The 17,337-nt window shown below is 51.8% G+C and overlaps 1 protein-coding gene across 4 annotated transcripts in view; it reads left to right on the top strand.

The window, feature by feature from the left end:
• Positions 1-17,337, top strand: part of LOC142572108 (ecdysone receptor-like) — a 180,521-nt gene that overhangs the window by 15,372 nt on the left and 147,812 nt on the right. For 2 of the 4 annotated variants that reach the window (XM_075680974.1, XM_075680975.1), the window contains one exon: positions 4,142-4,289. The exons of the other annotated variants lie outside the window; for them this stretch is intronic. In XM_075680974.1, the coding sequence (XP_075537089.1) occupies positions 4,277-4,289 (13 nt within the window). In that variant the 5' untranslated portion in view covers positions 4,142-4,276. The remainder of the gene's footprint in view (positions 1-4,141; positions 4,290-17,337) is intronic. 4 annotated transcript variants of the gene reach the window in all.

The following is a 17,337-nucleotide window of genomic DNA, read 5'->3' as shown; positions in this document are numbered from 1 at the left end:
CCTACCAGGAAGCGCGGAAAGAAATCATCTGTGCAATAAAACGAAAGGCACGTCGACATATGAGGTGAAAGTGAATTTAAGCTGCAGATTTAGCAGCATTATAATATTCCCGATTACCCCTGTAACTGCGCTATTCCGCGCGCTGTCTTTATTACTTTAGCTGGCTACCTTTCGGTGTCGCGTTCACCTCAAGACGGAGGGGTCGTGTCTTTCATTTATTTTTTTTTTCCTTGGAGAAAATATACTGGCGGTCATGTCATGAATATTCGCCGACCTAACTCGCCTATTCTGGGACACGCTAGGTCTTTTCCGGAGAACGAGGGTGGAGCAGTGGGTGTAAAAACACGTAAGCAAAAGACGACCACGAAGACACAGGAAGCTCGCTTTTTCGAGTGCCCGACACAGCCACCACACAGCGGGAGGCTATTGTTGGCCCCCACCCCCTCGCTACGTCGTTACCGCCGTCATTCGTAGTTTTTTTTTGAGCGACACTTTGCTTGCGTGAAAGCCGCAGAGACTGTTCTGTTTTATTTTACTGCGCTCTCTCTCGGTGATCTCTGGGCCACCGCGACTTGTGTAGCGTCGTTTTGTTGATTGCCGTAATTCAAAGCTCGGTTGCGCCTTTGGGTTTTAAAATTGTCTACGCTGCCGGTTTTGTTCTTAATGACTGATGGGTTTAATGACTGCTGGGCTCAGAGAAATCGCGCTGGATGCGTTTCGTTTTGCCGTATTTCCTTTGGCAGCTTGGTCGCAAAGGTACGCGAGCGCGGTTTCCACTTTTGGCGGCTTCAAACCGCGGGGGATGCGGTGCCGTTGCCAACTGTTAACTGGGGCAATTGCCAACGCTTTGTTTCTGTCCTTCGCTGTAATTTCTTCAGCCGATCTTGGCCGTGATCTCTCGTAACCTTGTTTTTTTTTATTTCTTTATTTTCTTTAACTTTCTCTCTTTCGCAACATGCGTGCGATAAAGCCCGCGTTCCGCCGAAGCCAAGGGAGCCGCATTTGCATTACAAGCAATGACCTGGTGCGGACGGCGCTCGTGTGGTTGGGCAAGTGCTTATAGAAGGATCATTCTTGTCGACGCTCCGCTCCCCATAGCACTGGTTGCGCGATCGAAGTACGATGGGCAACGTTCGGCGTTAAGTTGGAGAGGTCTCGCTCTCTTACCCCCGTGTTCAGAAATGTATCTTAACTTGAAGCCCACGCTTGACTTGAATTAAAGGACGCCTGTTGTGAACGCACCAAAGGAAACGCAACGACCGTCTTGGGTACGTTCACGCGAGGCATCATTTATACCAAGTCAAGCATGGGTTTCAAGTTAAGATGCATTTCTGAATGCGGGAGTTAGTGAATTTCTTATCCATAACGCCGGTTGGCCGATCCCAGCGATAGCCGGGGCTCAGCTTTTGTGCGCGCCAGTGACTAGAGGAACCTTGAGTAGTAGTAATCGGGTTATTTTTTACGTAACACAAAGAAAAGTAAGGAAAATACCGCTGACCGCGCAGTATACTGTCTGTAGCTACATCTGCTGACGCCTGAACCACCCTGAACGGAGGTCAGACGATAGGGCATGTGAAATTTCAACACGCGTATAAGAATGCCTTCGCCCATGCGCGATGCTGGAATACACCCTCCCGAACCAAAGCCGTGTCGGGCGCCTTTTAACATTTCCCGCGCCCGTCTCGATCTGCACAGGGCGCGTGCGCGCGCGTAGGAGGGGCCCCCCCGTTGGGGACTGTGTCTGCCGGTCGACCGCACGCGCGGGGTCGGTTGTTGTTGCTGCTGCACGTGCGGCACAGCTGCCGGCCCGGCTTCTCTCCGTGCTTAGGTGCTGCTCTGCGTCGGCGGCGTCGACCACATGTTGGATGCATCCGCGACATATACAGGGTGCCCCACATAACTTGAGCCAGGAATTAAAAAGTGAAAGGCGCGTCGGAAGCGAATTGAAACGAACGCCTACTATTTGCCATAGCCTATAGTAACTCAGACAATTTTTCCCCTTAACTGACTAATTGAGTTTAATTACCCAACTTATTAATTCTTGGCTGAGGACCCCAAGTATGATACGCACATTTGTAGAGCACCTTTAGAAACCACCGATCGAGTTGTTTCCTTTACGATACGTATCATCATCAGCCTGTTTTATTTCCACTGCAGGACGAAGGCCTCTCCTATCATCTCCAATACCCCTGTCCTGCGCCGACCGATTCCAACTAGCGCCCACGAATTTACCGATTTCATCGCTCCACCTAGTCTTCTGCTGTCCTCAACTGCGTTTCCCTTCTCTTGGTACCCATTCTGTAACCTTAATGGTCCAACGGTTATCTAGCCAGCACATTACATGACCTGCCCAGCTCCATTTTTTTCTTTTGATGTCAATTAGAATATCGTCTATACCCGTTTGCTCTCTGATCCAAAACACTCTCTCTCTGTCTCTTAACGTTATCCCTAGCAATCTTCCTTTCATCGCTCTTTGCACGGTCCTTAACTTGTTCTCAAGCTTCTTTGTCACTTTCCAAGTCTCTGCCCCATATGTCAGCACTGGTAAAATGCACTGATTGTACACCTTCCTTTTCAATGATAATGGTAAGCTTCCAGTCAGGAGCTGACAATGTCTGCCATATGCGATCCAAGCCATTTTTTATTCTTCTATGAATTTCCTTATCATAACTGAGGTTGCCTGTGATTAATCGACCTAGGTAAACATACTCCTCCACAGACTCTAGAGGCTGACTGGCGATCTTGAACTCTCGTTCCCTTGCCTGGGTATTCATCATTATCTTTGTCTTCTGCATAATAATCTTCACATATTAATATTCTCTAACTAATTAAGTTTAATTACCCAAGTCTTTAATTATTGGCTGAAGACCGCAAGTATGATACGCAGATTTGTAGAGCACTTCCAGAAACCACCGATCGAGTTGTTTCCTGTACGATACGTCGCATGCAGTCCTCTTTCCCGGGTAACAAAGAAAGCCCACGAAATATGGTACACCCGACTCTTTTAGCCTTTTCTTTTTTTTTAGTTTTAGGTGACCGCACTGGAACGTGTGGTGCACAGTGGCACCTCAGTGCCATCAGCTGCCATACCGTACTCGCGGTAGCGTCGCCTGCGTTTCGCGCAGCGAGTGCCTAGGGAAGCGCACTCGCCGACTTCACTCTGTGCAAGTAGGATCTACTACTTGGCAGTTGCCAGTGTGAGAGAAGGGAAAAAAAAGAAAGACAGCATGAAAGAGCCATCTCGTGCTGCTTCCACCTGTGCTACTTGTGAAGGACAAGCACACCGTAATAATGAAACTCATTCGTGTAAAGATGCTCACTCACTTATATAGTCATTCGTATAAAGAGCTCTCTCTCTCTCGCTTTCTTTATTATGATGACCGCCAGGGATCGCTAGTGCCCCCTTGCTTTCTACTTGTTTTCGATGTCCGTCTGCTTGCAGTGACAAGACTCGCTCCAGCGCCCTACCCGAAAGAGGAGCTCCGCGCTCTTCCGTGTCATTTTATTCGGCAGCAAATGTTTAATGTATGGTTGCACTGTTTCTGAGCGCACATGCTTCCGGTCGGACCGCACGCGGCGCGCGAGTACGGTTGGTTGCGTTGCGCTCTGTTAGGCGAGCTGCTTGCTGATATGGTGACAGTGCATTCCGGGGCTGCCTGCCTTGCAGTTTGGGTATCGTACTGCGATCGATACGATAAACGTCATGAAGTTACGATACCGTGCCGCAAGGGGCGCTGCGCTCCGCCGTGTTCAGGTTCCATGAAATGCGCCACGATAACCGCAAGATCTTACCACGCACATTGCCGCGAGCGTAGGAATTTCGTCTGGGCACGGCGTAGTTCCATCTCTGGAGCAGGACGTGATGCTGGCGGACAGATGAAGCAAGCCGGACAGGTGTATCACTTTAGTGCAACGTTGTGCTTTGTCTACCACGCTATGCTGATTCGCGTATACATGTGACTGAAGGCGTTATAATAGCCCTGGCAATCGCGCGAAGGTGAAAGGTAGCCAACGGACGTGGTTGATAACGCTGCGCGTCTATATATCTCATGTTGCATAGGCGTCCTTGGCTGTAACGTAACCGCTCATTTTTCTTGTTTTCGTTTTCTTCTTCTGATGGTGATTGTGTGTTCGCTTGCAGCTGTCCATGCGCAGAAGGGACGCTAAGACACACGTTGCAGTCGACAACTTGGGGGACTCGCGCCACGTGCGCCAACTCCCTTGACTGCGAAGGAAATGTGCCGCCCGCTTAACACGAAGTGAAGTCATTTCGATAATGAGGCCCAACGGTGAGTGTGTGGGGTAAAGAGAACAATGTCGTGGGGGAGGAGGCGGCTTAAGTTGAAGGGAAGCTGCATTGTCGAGTGAGGGCCCAGTGAAACTCGCGTACAGCGTGGACGATGCATCGGCGATCCATTGTTGAGCGGGACTAAGTGAAAGGGGTATTTGCATTTTACCTTTGAAATTGGAGTGGTTCGTCACAGTGCCTGTGGCATCGCGCCGGCAGTACGCTGAATTTAGGAAGCCGTTTTTCCTCAGCTTTTATTGTGGGTTTCATGTGGCGTGAACATTGGAAGCACGATGTAAGAAGTTGCACGCCACCTGAAGGAATGTGCTTCGGACAAATGTTTGCAAGAGAAGCCAAAGTGGGGCAACGAGGGAAAAGGAGAAAGCAACAGATGAAGAGTGCGTTCGGTAGAATAATATCGCGTTGCGCATTCAGGCTGCCTTTTCACGCACTTAAGCTGCCTACGACAGTGTCACGTACCGAACCGTCGCGATGTGTTTGTACTCGTTGCGTTTCCCCTTTTGCGGCTGAGCCGTCGTACTGGGCAATCTGTGAGTTCTGTGAGCAATCTGCCGCTACTGTTGTAGCGGGCGCTTCGGACCGCTTAACCCTGCCATGCCGGTGGGCACTCCGCGCCCGACGGTTTCGGTAACGGTACATGAACGACCTTTCCTGCTATCTGTTTCTGTCACGAGACCGGACGAAAAGGCTGTCTCCTGTACTGCATGCAGGAGTAGTATTTCAGGAGAATCTCGGAACTGCTCATCTTATATCGTGCGTTCTTTTTAATCTATACGCTTCCTTTGGTTGTAGCGCTTTATCCCGAAACTTCCAAGCCACACGAGCTAGATGAGTCGTAGTGTTTCAGCGATTTCAAAGAAGCCGGCGCGGAAGAGAAGCCAGGTCTCTGGAGGAGCACCCTTCAGTCACATATATTTTTCATCCCTCCCTTCCCCCATCTTTATATATATTTATTGTTCTATCATAGTTATTTTTTTTTCCTTTTCAATGTTATCTTGTTTCCCTCACTGCCGCTATAGCATCGCGCTAAGGAAACAAGCGACTCGGGAGTCTGCAGGCGTGTGCAAAAAATCCATTCCATGCCGGCTCTTTATAGTGCATCTTAGTGCTCTCCTGAATGTATCGTCTTTATTCTGAAGCACACTGCCGTGTAGCATAACTTGCTTACTTTCTTCTGCCTATGTTTTCACACAAGGATCGCGTATGGGGGCTTTCTTATATTTAAAGCTTGCCCTTTCGCAGCGACTATTTCCAGCTGGAAATAGTCGCTGGTTCTCGCTACTGCGCAGCTAACTCGCCGCAGCCCTTCCCAATAGACACCCCTGCGCTGACGTTTCCTTGCCTGCATATGTCCTTGCGAGCGTGCTCTTGCATTCTTTTTTTCTTTTTTGCTTCCTGACCCCCCTCACCGACCCTTTCTACCCTTGTTTCTCTTGCCTCGCGCTCTCTTTTCAGAAGGGTAAAAGCGTGCGATATAGGCACCGTGCTGCTGCAGCGGAGCGACCAAAGCAAGCGCAAACATTGTCTGTGTATGTGCACACGCCGTGCGCTCGGAGGAACCCCTGCGTTGGCGTGGCTCCAGTGTTGGCTGGCTGTCATTGGGGGACGGACAGCGACCGAGAAGGCTCGCGCTCACGAAAGACGCCTGCCTTTTTAATCGCCGTCATTCAACGCCGCCGCCGCCGCTGCTGCTGCTTCTGTCAGACACTGCTGCTGCTGGTGCTGAACCCCCCCCCCCCTCCCACTCCCTCTCAAAGTAAATTCCGAATAAAGCTGCTTCTCCTTCCTCCTCACCCTCCTCTCTGTGGATGCCTGTATACTCGCCGCCTGCTGCAGCCAGCCTGGCTGGCTCTCCGGCTTGCCTTTGCCACTGCCGCACCATCACCACTGCTTCTTTTCACGAAGATGCGCCGCATGGCAGGGTACGCTGTCTGCTGCTGTGTCATGGCTGCCTGCTGCCCCCTCTGCCACTTTGTTTGCGCTTTCTGCTGCACGCTTCTCGGCGGCACGGCGGTGTGTCCCCCCTTCCCGAGCAAGGGTCCGCCGTGGTTCCCAGAACTGGATTCCCCCAGCCCACCCCTTCTTCTAAAAGTGACGTACCGCCAACACCCCGCCGCCTCCACCACCTTGCGTGCCATGCATGCGCCATTGCTGACTCTGTTGCGCACTGCAACCCGAGTACCGGCCGTGCATGGCTCCTACTGCCCCAGGGGTGCTCGTGCACGAGCCTCTATGCTGTCCTGTCTGTAGAGTACGTAATCCCAAGCAGAAGGCATGCAGCGAGTTGGGTGACAGGACCAGTTTGTTGTTTCACTTGTGTGCGCGGCCTGTTCTCTTTAGACGTCAGTGGCATATGCGCGTGTGTTTCACCGTGGCCGATGGCGTCTAGGAAGCCAAAACTTCTCGAGTAAAAAAAAAAAAATAAATAAACCCGAACAACGTTGCCTTGTCAGGTGCTGAGCTGAAAGAAGCAGCCGCCGCGGTTCGTCGTCATCGTCGTGTTGAAGCTACTTGTAGGATGCTCTACCGATGCTCTGTTATATAGAAATTAGCTGAGGGAACTTACGCTCATCTGTGCCTGGGCCAAGATGCCAGGATGTTACGAAAAGTTTGCGCTTGGTGTTTATGAGGGAACGGAAACCCCGCGAACGTTGGCGTGCTTATAGGAAGAGCGTTATGGGAAAAGTGGGTCCTCTTCAAAGAAAGGCGTTAAAGGAAGGAGTAGTGAAACCGAACGAACAAAAGTTGGTATTGGGGTGAAGCTTGGAAAAAGACACTCAACATCGCAGCCGAATGTGCCTCATCTGCAGGGTTTGGCTAAGGCTGTCGGGCATCCCTGCGTTTCCCCCTTTATTTCTTTTTAGACATGGGCTGTTTCTGTAACAACCGTAAACACGTGTGTCATTTTGCCGTTGTGCGACCTTTGTTCAGAGCGCCCAGCCGCCACTCGGAGGTCTTCGCAAGGACATGTGCGCCGCTGCCTACATTCCGATAGCGCCTGTATAATTACATACGCCAAGTGCAAAATGTCTAGCACGTCATCGGCACGTTCAGGCCATTGCGCTTCCGCAGCCCATGCCGAAAATTGGAGATATGCAACAGTACGATGACACCTTTACGACATTCCACTCTAGTCTGTTAAGTTCGGGTATAAAAGAAAGGGGGTGGGGGTGGAAACGGAGGGCTAGAAGTCACAGTCATCTCTAAAAATCAAAGTAAGTTTCCAGATCAAGCAATCCATTTTCACAAATGTTTATTTCGTAAGCTAAATAACTTTACCAACGCGCAGATCCATACTGCAAGAAGCCAACCAACGCGGTGTTATCCCTTCGGTGACGGCATTTATCGCAAGACTATGAGCCACCTAGCTTAAGATAGGAGCTTGTTTCTGAGGTGTACTGAACGGTAAGTTTTCACTCGACGGAGGGAACTTCAGTTGTGATTCATTTATACCTTGGTACGGGCAACGTCATGACTTAAAGCACAAGGCGCGTGAGTAATTATTTGAAACAGCGGGCAAAGGCTGCATGTTCTCGAAAGACAAGGTTTCTAAGAAATATTGCCTCCCCTGGGCAGGACTGCGCAACAGTAGGAATGGCACTCTCTCTGACAACCTACCTGTCGGAAAACCAGCCAGTAATGTTTCGTGCTGAGCGATACGGTTAGTGTTCTCAGTCGCATTGCAGGGTGCTGTGCTTTGCGTTCACAGGAACTCGCTCTTGCAAGACTTTTTCACTCTCATAAGGCGTGCTAACTCTTGCATCGATACCGACCTTCTCGCGTCTCTGCATGCTCCTTGGTGGCGCCGTGTTTTGTCTTCCTTCATATCATGGCAGTTAGGCGAAGCCTTCATAGCGCCAGTGTGCTTTGCGTCTGTGAATCGCGATTACTTACGGCAGAAGCATCGGCTAAGAAACAGTGCTAACTCCTGGCTGCAATGCTTTCTGAGTCTTCGAAATCGTCTGAATTCGGCCAGCTAACTTAATTTGCCATGCCGCTGTTACGTGGCCTGTCGATGACACGCCCGACACGATCTCGTCGATCCGCGCGCCGCCTTTCGTTAGTTGCCGCTGTCGCGTGCTGTTGCGAAGATCTGCCATACTTTGCGCAGTTGAAAAATGCATTACAGGAGAAATAAGAACATGGCTGTCGGAGCACGTGGCTGGCAATGACTCTACCATACTGAAAAGAGGCTGCCGCCGCAGCTGGCGCAGCAGCCCGGGGCCTCGGCCCTGTGCTGATGGTGGACCGGCTTATCTCGCCGCTATTTTTCTTTCCTTTCTTTTTGTTTCCTACAAACTGCGGCAACCATCATGTGTCACTTGCTCCAACTTCGGTGCGAGCAGGCGCAGCTGGTCGCGGGCTATTTTTATTTCGCGCTCCGCGAGGCCGTGGTGTTGTAATACCGCCCCGCGGAACCGCATTGACGAAGCATTCTCTCCGACTGCACACTCAAGGGTGGAAAACAAACCAAAAGTTGACAATGCAGCCTAGAGAGGAACGGTAACGCTCGTTGACACAGTGAGAAATATACCCCAAGGGCGCGCATATAGCAGGTGAGCACGTATAATAGCAGGCCGGTGGCGCTCGCAGATGCGACACACACTGGATGGAAGAAACGAGCCAAGCGTGGTGGCGAACAGACAGCCTCGTTTTCGCGGCGCGGCCCTTGCATCGCTTGTCGTCGCCTCGCCCACACTGCGTGCCTGCCGTGTGCAACGGACCGGCCGCCCGTGCAACAAAGGCACCGTCGGAGCGAGGCGGCGCTAGTGGCTGCTGCTGCGAACATGTATTCGCCGCGCAGTCTGGATAGAGATAGTCTCGGAACGCTGCGCTTTCGAGGAGCTGCTGCCGCCGCGAGATTACGATGCGTCCTCACAACCTGCCGGGGCTCGGAACGAGCAGACCACTTTCGGCATGCGGATCGGCTTTGAGGCAGTCCACGGGACCGTCCTTGCGCCCATCATTACTCAAGAGGTGGCGCAGCGACCAGTTATCATTTGAGTGTCTGGTTTGCGGGATATCTCGGGACGTACGTGTGTAGGGCTTCTGCAAAAGAACAAAAGGTCGAGCGATTGTGGGATGATTACGCACTTCGAGAATGTCGGCAGCCATGAGTGGTCACTTGCCGTAGTTTGCCAGATTGAAGATCGGCACGACGTAATTAACTGCACTTTTTGTGTCCATGAGCTAGATGTTGCAAGAGCTGATTTGTGCCGGAAACGTTTGGTAGGCGTGAACGCTGCTGTTGCAGAGAAGTATGGTCAAATAAGGTATCGATCGTGGGGCGTGCATTATATTTTGCAGAATTTTTATTCTTAGCTGTCGACCTTTCTTCTCTCGGCCGCCCGCCCACTTGTTACGGTCAGGGACAAAGGGAGGCCGTGGAGGGAGGAGTGATGAAGGGCATAGTGTAACACGTTGTCTCCAAATTTCTCATTCGCTTACCTAGTGCCTGCCGGCTGAGGCTGCATTGCTCGTCTGTTGCCACGCTTCTGTACCGCTCTAGATCGATCAGACGTGAAACGGACTGCACAATACATATCATGTTTTTGGTTTCGATTTATCTCTTCTGTTCCATTCCTTGCGTTCGTGGGCCCGCCTGTCTTGCGAACGTGGACTTCCATTCACATTTCCCACGTGTCCTGGATTTAGCTACACTGTGTTTGCCTTGTTCCATATTCAGTGAGATCGAATAGCAGACTGGCCTCCTCGTTTCAAGAAAGCTATCGATTTGAGAACGGATCGCGAATCCGCTCCAGTATCTCGCGTGTGGGTGTACGGCGTCCGCAGCGCTAGTTTGCCGGCCCTAGGTTTTGGTATTTTGTGTTTGCAGGAGTAAGCGTGCGTTCGTTCTTGGTGGCTCAGTTGAATCACCCGAACGTGCTCGTGAAAAGCTGATCTAGCACAAATGCGTCGTGAAGCAAGACTATCGGACGTGTGTATCGCGCTCTTCTGGGGCTTCGATTTCCTCCTTTCGGCGTTTTGCGGGTGCGCTTTGGAATAGCGAAGCCCTGGCATATATACTGAGCAAGAAATAATAGCGTAGAAAATAAATAACGAAAAATCCGTGCGTTGAAGGAGGCAAGCAGAAAGTGGGCGCGCGTTTGAAAGGGCTCGACTGCGAGACGTGCTGGCTAGGCGGTGGCATGGCGTACAGGGCGGCATGGAAGGGGAGATTGGGGTGGAGGGAAAGCACCGTCTCCATGGCGACGCTGAGCGCGAGAGAGCAACCTTGAGGGAACGAGCGCGCTGCGGACGAGCGACAGCAGCCGCGGCGGTGCCCTACCGAGCGTTGCTCCCTGGACGATGACGTCATCTTTCATCGGGTCACGTGGCCTGTGTGACGTCGAGGTCACGGGGCCTCTTCAGCTCAAGGTCGGATCGGTACGCTGGCTCGGCGCCAGCGGCAGCGGGTGAAGGCGCTTTTGTTTGAACGCCGGCCGGCCGGCGCGAGCGGGCTAGGGGTTTCGTTGGTTGCGAGTTGAGGGCGTGGGGCTGAAAGAGCGCGGGGGGGGGGGAGGCGGGGGTGTTCTCGCAGCCTAGCGATCAGCGCCCGGGTTGGAAGCACAATTCCGGGAAAAAGCGCTGTCGCAAGAGCCGCGCAAAAAAGCGCGGCGGCGACGACCACGACGCCCTCCAACGCCGCTGCGTGTGCGTCCGTGTGTCAATGAATCGACGCGCCGTCGCTAAGCCTGCATCGAGTATGAATGGCGCGTGTGGGAGCCTTTTGTTCGCGTTGGCGAGAGCGCGACGCGTGCGCTCTTTGTTTGTGCCACTTTAAAAAGAAAAGAGAGGTGTCCGTATGGGCTGTCTCTATCCGAGGCGAAATTTCCCAAGAGCGCGAGTTCGCTTTCTCCGAAAGCTGCGGAGAAGCCGTCTTTTCGCGGTGACGCAGTGCTGGCCCTGAAATTTCAGCGCGTTCTCCCTCCCTTTATCGACGTGCTCGAGCCGTTGGCTACGAGTTGGACACAATGAAACTTGCTCGTCGAGGACACGCTATCGATCGTCGGGGCTTATATCTCGACGCACCGGCCCGCGGCGCGCTGGCGCAAGTTTATCTTGACTGTAGCGGGTCATCATGCGGACTGATGTCGTGTCGGAGTGAAGAGCCGTGTATTGTGTCTATCTAGACACGTGATTGAACACTGGGTATGTTTCTCAACAGTGTGCTTTGCGGAACTCCCCTCCCCTACCCTAAAAAAATATAATCATGTTGATTGCATAATATTTCGTACTGCAACAGGTCTATGAGGCTGGTGCACGCTTAGTATTCTTCAAATAGAGAACACACAGAGAAATTGAGTAGCCGAGGTACTCTTTACCTCAATCTCTCCACAGCAACTAGTGCATAACAGAGCATAACAGTATTCATAATAGTGTTCGAATTATAGGGACTTGAGGCTCGAAATTTAAATATATACATCTGACTGCAATTATTTAGCAAATACAAATTTGGTAATGAATGTCATGTACAGCTTAGTCACTAAGGTTTAGTTTGTGTTAACGTGCAAGAACCTAACCTCTACGAACAGAAAGGGTGCCTTTATAAGGCCAGTATATTTTTGTCTTCAGATAAGCACTTAGAAATCACTTATGAGTTTCGGAACGCAATACCTTGTGTGATGCTTGGGATGGAACGACGTGGTTTCTAGGAGCACGGAGTTGAAAGGACCTTTAACCTTCTCCTGCCGTCCACGTAATGAAGGTGATGCAAACGAAGTCTATAGGCTAGAGTAGGACGTCTATACGTGCTGCGTAAGTAGGCGCGTGTGGATTCCAGTCGACGCAATCCTTGGAAGTTTTTATGTGATTGGGCGCTTTCAGCTGAGTAGCACCCAAAGCGTGCAGCAATATAATGTAAAATTTATGTCTTATTTGGAGATAACTTAAAATTGAAATATGGGGTCTTACGGGCCAAAACCACGATCTGATTATGAGGCACGCCGTAGTTGGGGACTCGGGGATAATTTTGGCCACCTGGGATTCTTTAACGTGCACCTAAATCTAAGCACACGGGTGTTTTCGCATTTCGGCCCCATCGAAATGCGGCCGCCGTCGCCGGTATTCGATCCGGCGACTTCGTGCTTAGCAGCCCAACGCCATAGCCACTAAGCAACCACGGCGGCTTATATGGAGACGAGTCGATGTTTGCGCTTGAATAGCGCACTGTATCTCGTTTCGTTGTCGTCTGAGTGAGTAAGCAGAGTTGTCGCATTTCTGCCTGTTTCTTATTGTTCTTCTTGCGACATTAGATGTCTGGTGGCTTTCGCCTCAAAGGACTCTCGCATGTGCAGACGTGGGAAAAAGTAAAAGGTGCAGAGAAGGCGCCTGTCATCAGCGCTAAGCGGGCAGCCAGTCTGGACGAAGTCATTCCACTCCACCCTCTGGGCTGATAGTGTGTTTTATTATTCTCTCCCCGACCGCCGTAGCGTGCCTCTCCACCTTAAGCTTGCGACTTCATAATGCGGGCGAGCGCCTCGCCGGTAGAGGAGGCTGCTATTTATATGTGCGCGCCCTCAGCGAGCCGGCCAGCTGGCCGTCGTTATCAAACGTTACGCATTCTTCGCTTCGCCCGCCGGCTCTTCCCGCATAGGAAAAAGGGAGCAAGAGAAGTCCGGCCCCGGAGGAAGGCGCTCCGGGCGCACGAAGGGGGAGGGGGGTTGGCCGGAGCAGCTTCGCCGGCAGCCGTTCTCGAGAAAGCACGCTGAAGCAAGGTCACCGGCGAACCAGTCTCGTTCTCGAAAGCACCCCCGTTCTCTTCCTTCAACTCTTCATCACCCCCCCCCCCCCCCCGCTTCTGCTCGCCATGCTCAGCGCCCGCTAGCGAAACCGCCGCCTTGCCTTGCTGCTCGGCCGCTACGCTGCCCCTTGCTCGCACCGCGGAAGGTCCGCGCGCCGCCACGTATTTACCGCTTCTGTGGCGGCGTCTCGCTTCTGGAAGTTATAGGAACGGACCCTTCGTTCGCGGCTCAGTAGTTCTTTTTCCTAGTGCCCGAGTGTTGGAAGTTTGGCCTGCCTGACTCGCAGCCAGAACGTGGGCGCGAGCATTTCGAAAGGTGCGAGAAAGAATAGGACGACTTGGCTCGCTAGGCACCGCGTGCATTTGTCAGCTCTCGAATACTTTTCTCTGCCTCGTTGTTCTCCTCAAAAGTATGATTCGTACTCTGGTAAAGGAAGCGGGAGGCCAAATGCGAAGTGCATATACTTATATTGCACTGGAACTAAGTAGGTGCTGCTATACAGTTGATAGATCAAGTACAAAAGATAAAAAAAGAATGCCGTTGTTTAAATGCACGAATTCTACGGTTGGAAATGCGCGCCAACCATGGTTTCGTCGTTTCAGAGTTTGCTAAGCATAGGAAGCAGTCCGGGGGTATTTGCGCGTGCCTCCCGACTTCTGGGACAGATGCATGCTCCAGCTGCCACGTTCCTTGTGGGCGCTGTCTTGACCCGAGCACAGCCGCCTCGCGATCAGCGTCACGTGGCTACGTATTTTTATGCGCTTTGTTATCGTCGTCTGCCACAAAGTGCGAGCTCATATTGTGATTCACCTAGATGAGCAAAACTACAATGTCAGGTTGGCGTGCGTTGCAGTGCGCCCAAGCAGTCCCACTGCATCGGCCAAGATGGCTGTCCAAGTAGGCTTTCAGCGCTGTTTGCTGGTGAGCTAGTTGGTTATGCACGCTTCGTGGAAGCACTCTGTCCTGTCCCTTATCGTTTTTATTTTTGTTTCTACGTGTGTGCCAAAGCACTGCCATAAAGAACATTCCAAGCACGTATATACCGGTGATCAACAATCGTTTCGGAATAACTTTACCTGAAATGCGAGCTGTATGCTTACTTGGGGGCCTTAGCAGCGGGGTTCTATCGAATGCGATTGTGCTCGAGTGGAGTTATGGAGCACAACGAATGTAATCGCGCGCGTGCTACCTGCCCCAAGATCTCTCCGAGCGGTGCCGGAAAAGTACAGACCTGGCGGTTACCTGTGCGGCGTGCTTTTTCCGGGAAGGTACGTGCTCGCTGTCACCGAAGGCAGCGAGCGCGTTTGTTCGCACATACTAGGCCGGTGTCGTAATGGAATGCGCGTGCTTTGTTTTGGCCCCCGCTCGGGCGTCGCTTATTTCCCTTTCGGTACCGCGCGGCTCCCAAGGTCCAAATCCACGCAGCAATGTGCCCCGCTTGTTTGTTATTCTTGTTCGACCACAGCGCTTGATTATTGTCTAGTGATGTCTTATGCAGGCTTAAATTCGCTTATCCCCTTGCACGATGACCCTTTGAATATCCTGTCGTGGATACAGGACAATTTCGCCTAGAGAAAGAGAGAGAGAAAGAAGGAAATGGAAAGACAGGGAGGTTAACTAGGCTGCACAAAATTTGTTGTACCCTACGCTGGGGCAGGGGGAAGCGGAAAGAAAAAGAGGGAAAATGAAAACAGGTGACGCGCGCGCACTCTTAAGGGCGTTTACAGCGCTTTCAAAAACGGTCGCTGAGCGCAGTCAAGCTCTGGTGATATCTCGACCGCGTCTCCTTAGCGGCAGGTACAAACAACGGCTATCAGCAGTGTTCGAAGTGACGGCGACATTCATTTCGGGAATCGGGATGGGCGGCCGAATGTGTTACGCCGAGCACGATATAACAGTCGATCTGTAGCGATACCTGTGCGTGCATGATTACCGTCTCACCGCGTACGCACTCCGCTCGGGCTACCCTTAGTAAAACCTTCACTGAGTAAGCCGAGTAGTCGACTTCACTATAAAACGAACGCAGGAGACTGTGCGCGCGTCGTAGCGAACACAAACCGTTTTCCGTAGCAATAACCGCTGGAGGCGCTCGATGTGCCATTTCGTGCCACGTGTGAACCAACGCTGTGTGGCAACTCGTCGCCTGTCTTTGCTTTCACTGCCTTCGGTGAAATCTAGACTTCCCATTTACTATTGAGGCCCCGACCACTACACGAAGAGCATCGACAACAAACTGCTCGCGTAGCGACACAGGCGCCCCTTCGCGAGCGTCGCCACCTTGGAAGCCAACGTCTCAACGTTCCTTGGTGGCGCGCGCCCGGGCAGCGGCCATCTCCAGCGGTGTCCCGGAATAGGGGCTGCCACTCAGGCGCACAGCAAGCAACTCTCTTATTAACTTCGTGAATAAAATGTTTCTACCACCACCACCGCCACCGCCACCCGGCTTCGAAAATGACGTTCGAGAACGGCCATCTATCGATGAGGGGAGCGCTCGGGAGTCTCCCCGGCGAACGCTTTCCGAAGCGCAGTATTGAGTAGAGGAGGAAGGGAGCAGCGGAAGGCGGGTGCTGCCCTCGTAACCTCTGCGCCCTGACCCGAACTGTTTGTCTTCCCTTTTCCCTTCGCACTCGGCAAGGAAGCGGAAAGGGGGAGACAAGCTTTCCGACTCCCGGGCGCGATTCCGGCCTCTGGTTTCCGAGCCGCGCTCGGTGGGAGGGCGCCCCCCTTATGCTCTAAGCGAGGGGCGGGTCACTGGGGCAGCCAGGCTGGGGAACTTCCTCTTCTTGCGCGTTTCCCGTTCCACCTCCCCTCCGTCAGCGGTTTGCTTCAGTTGTTTCGTTTCCTTTAGTTTTCCCGCGACTCTGCGCGGCCTGGAGGCTGCAGCCGAACGGAGTGCATGCTGCGGAAGTCCGCTCCGTGCGTTGACGGCCGACGTACGGGCTCCTCCGTGTGGTCAGCCATAAATGCGCTCGTTAACCTCCCCCTTCAATCATGCGACGCATCTTCGCGTTGCAGCACGCCCGCTCGGTTTTACGCTTTTAACGGTAAAAAAGAAGGGGGGGTGGTGGAGAAAGTGAGGGTGAGGTTTGCAAATGGTGAACGTTGTGCGAGCTTGTCTCGAGACGAGGCAGAGCTCTGTATATAACTGTGTCGCTAGTTCGAGCTCTTTCATAAGCCCGAATCGGCAGTTTTACATTTCAGTCAAAGGTCTACTGACAAAGGTTCCTTTATCCGCTTTATCTGAAACGAGTATTTGTCGGATCGCGGCCGCTTCTGTGTCTCGTTTTTTACCTGTACTTAGCCGTGTAGCGGACCTATTTGCCGGGATGAACCCTGCGTCGACTTCGTAGGGATATTAAGAGGAAGCTTTAGCTCGGGCCCAACTCCAATGCCTTCTATTCAGATACATGCGAAACTCAGAAACGCTTTTCTGAGATAACCACTACGCTGATTTTAATGAAATTTGTTGTATTTCAGAACAAAAAAGTTAAATTGTATTGACTGAAGACAGTGGAATTTTGATTTCGGGGCTGCATTTTTTAAAAGGAGTTTTCAAAAGTTGGTGAGTTTCAAAAACATAGAAGCAGAAAGTCCACCAAATCGTAGCTCTGCACCAACAACAGATATCGCAGTTCTGTAAACTGCATCCGTTAGAACATCCAAAGCGGACAAATTTAATATATCGATCTATATCTTACGTGAACATGTTGCATTGTTTACAAAGGTTTTACAAATCATATAGTTGTGATATATTTGAGAAACACTTATAGTACATCAAAGTAGTCCGCGTTAGGCGTATGATTAGATACAGGTTACAGAATTGCGGTATCCTATTCCATTGCTGAGGTACAGAGGTCTAAAAGTGATAGTTTCTTTTTCTGAAAACTTGCAACTTTCAACAATTTTTGTTAAGCGTTCGACTGCTTAAACAAAACAAAATATTCTCTACTAACAGGCACTATATTTTAACATTTTCTTTCAAACCTTATCAAACTTGGTGCAGTGGTTGCCGAGGAAAACGAGTTCTCCTTTCCCATGTATTTAGTTAAATAGGAGCCTCCGAGCTAAAGCTTCCTCCTCTTGGCTCGCTTTATAGGGTGTCGGCTTGACACCTGTGCGCTCTGCGTGTCGCCAAACTTGCCCCGGCGTCCGCGCTTCGCTTTATTCTAGCTCGCCTTAAAGGGTCCCTCGCCAGGTCTGGCCACTTTGCGCTAACACGGGTAGTGCATACAATGCGCGCTCACGAGCGTGTCTGCTAGGAATTACATCGCTACGCGCCGCGGA

This window comes from Dermacentor variabilis, chromosome 2 (genome assembly GCF_050947875.1).
Source record: "Dermacentor variabilis isolate Ectoservices chromosome 2, ASM5094787v1, whole genome shotgun sequence".
NCBI classification, from domain to species: Eukaryota; Metazoa; Arthropoda; class Arachnida; order Ixodida; family Ixodidae; genus Dermacentor; species Dermacentor variabilis.
The sequence above is the reverse complement of the archived record's forward strand: the minus strand, read 5'-3'. Positions and strand labels throughout refer to the sequence as shown.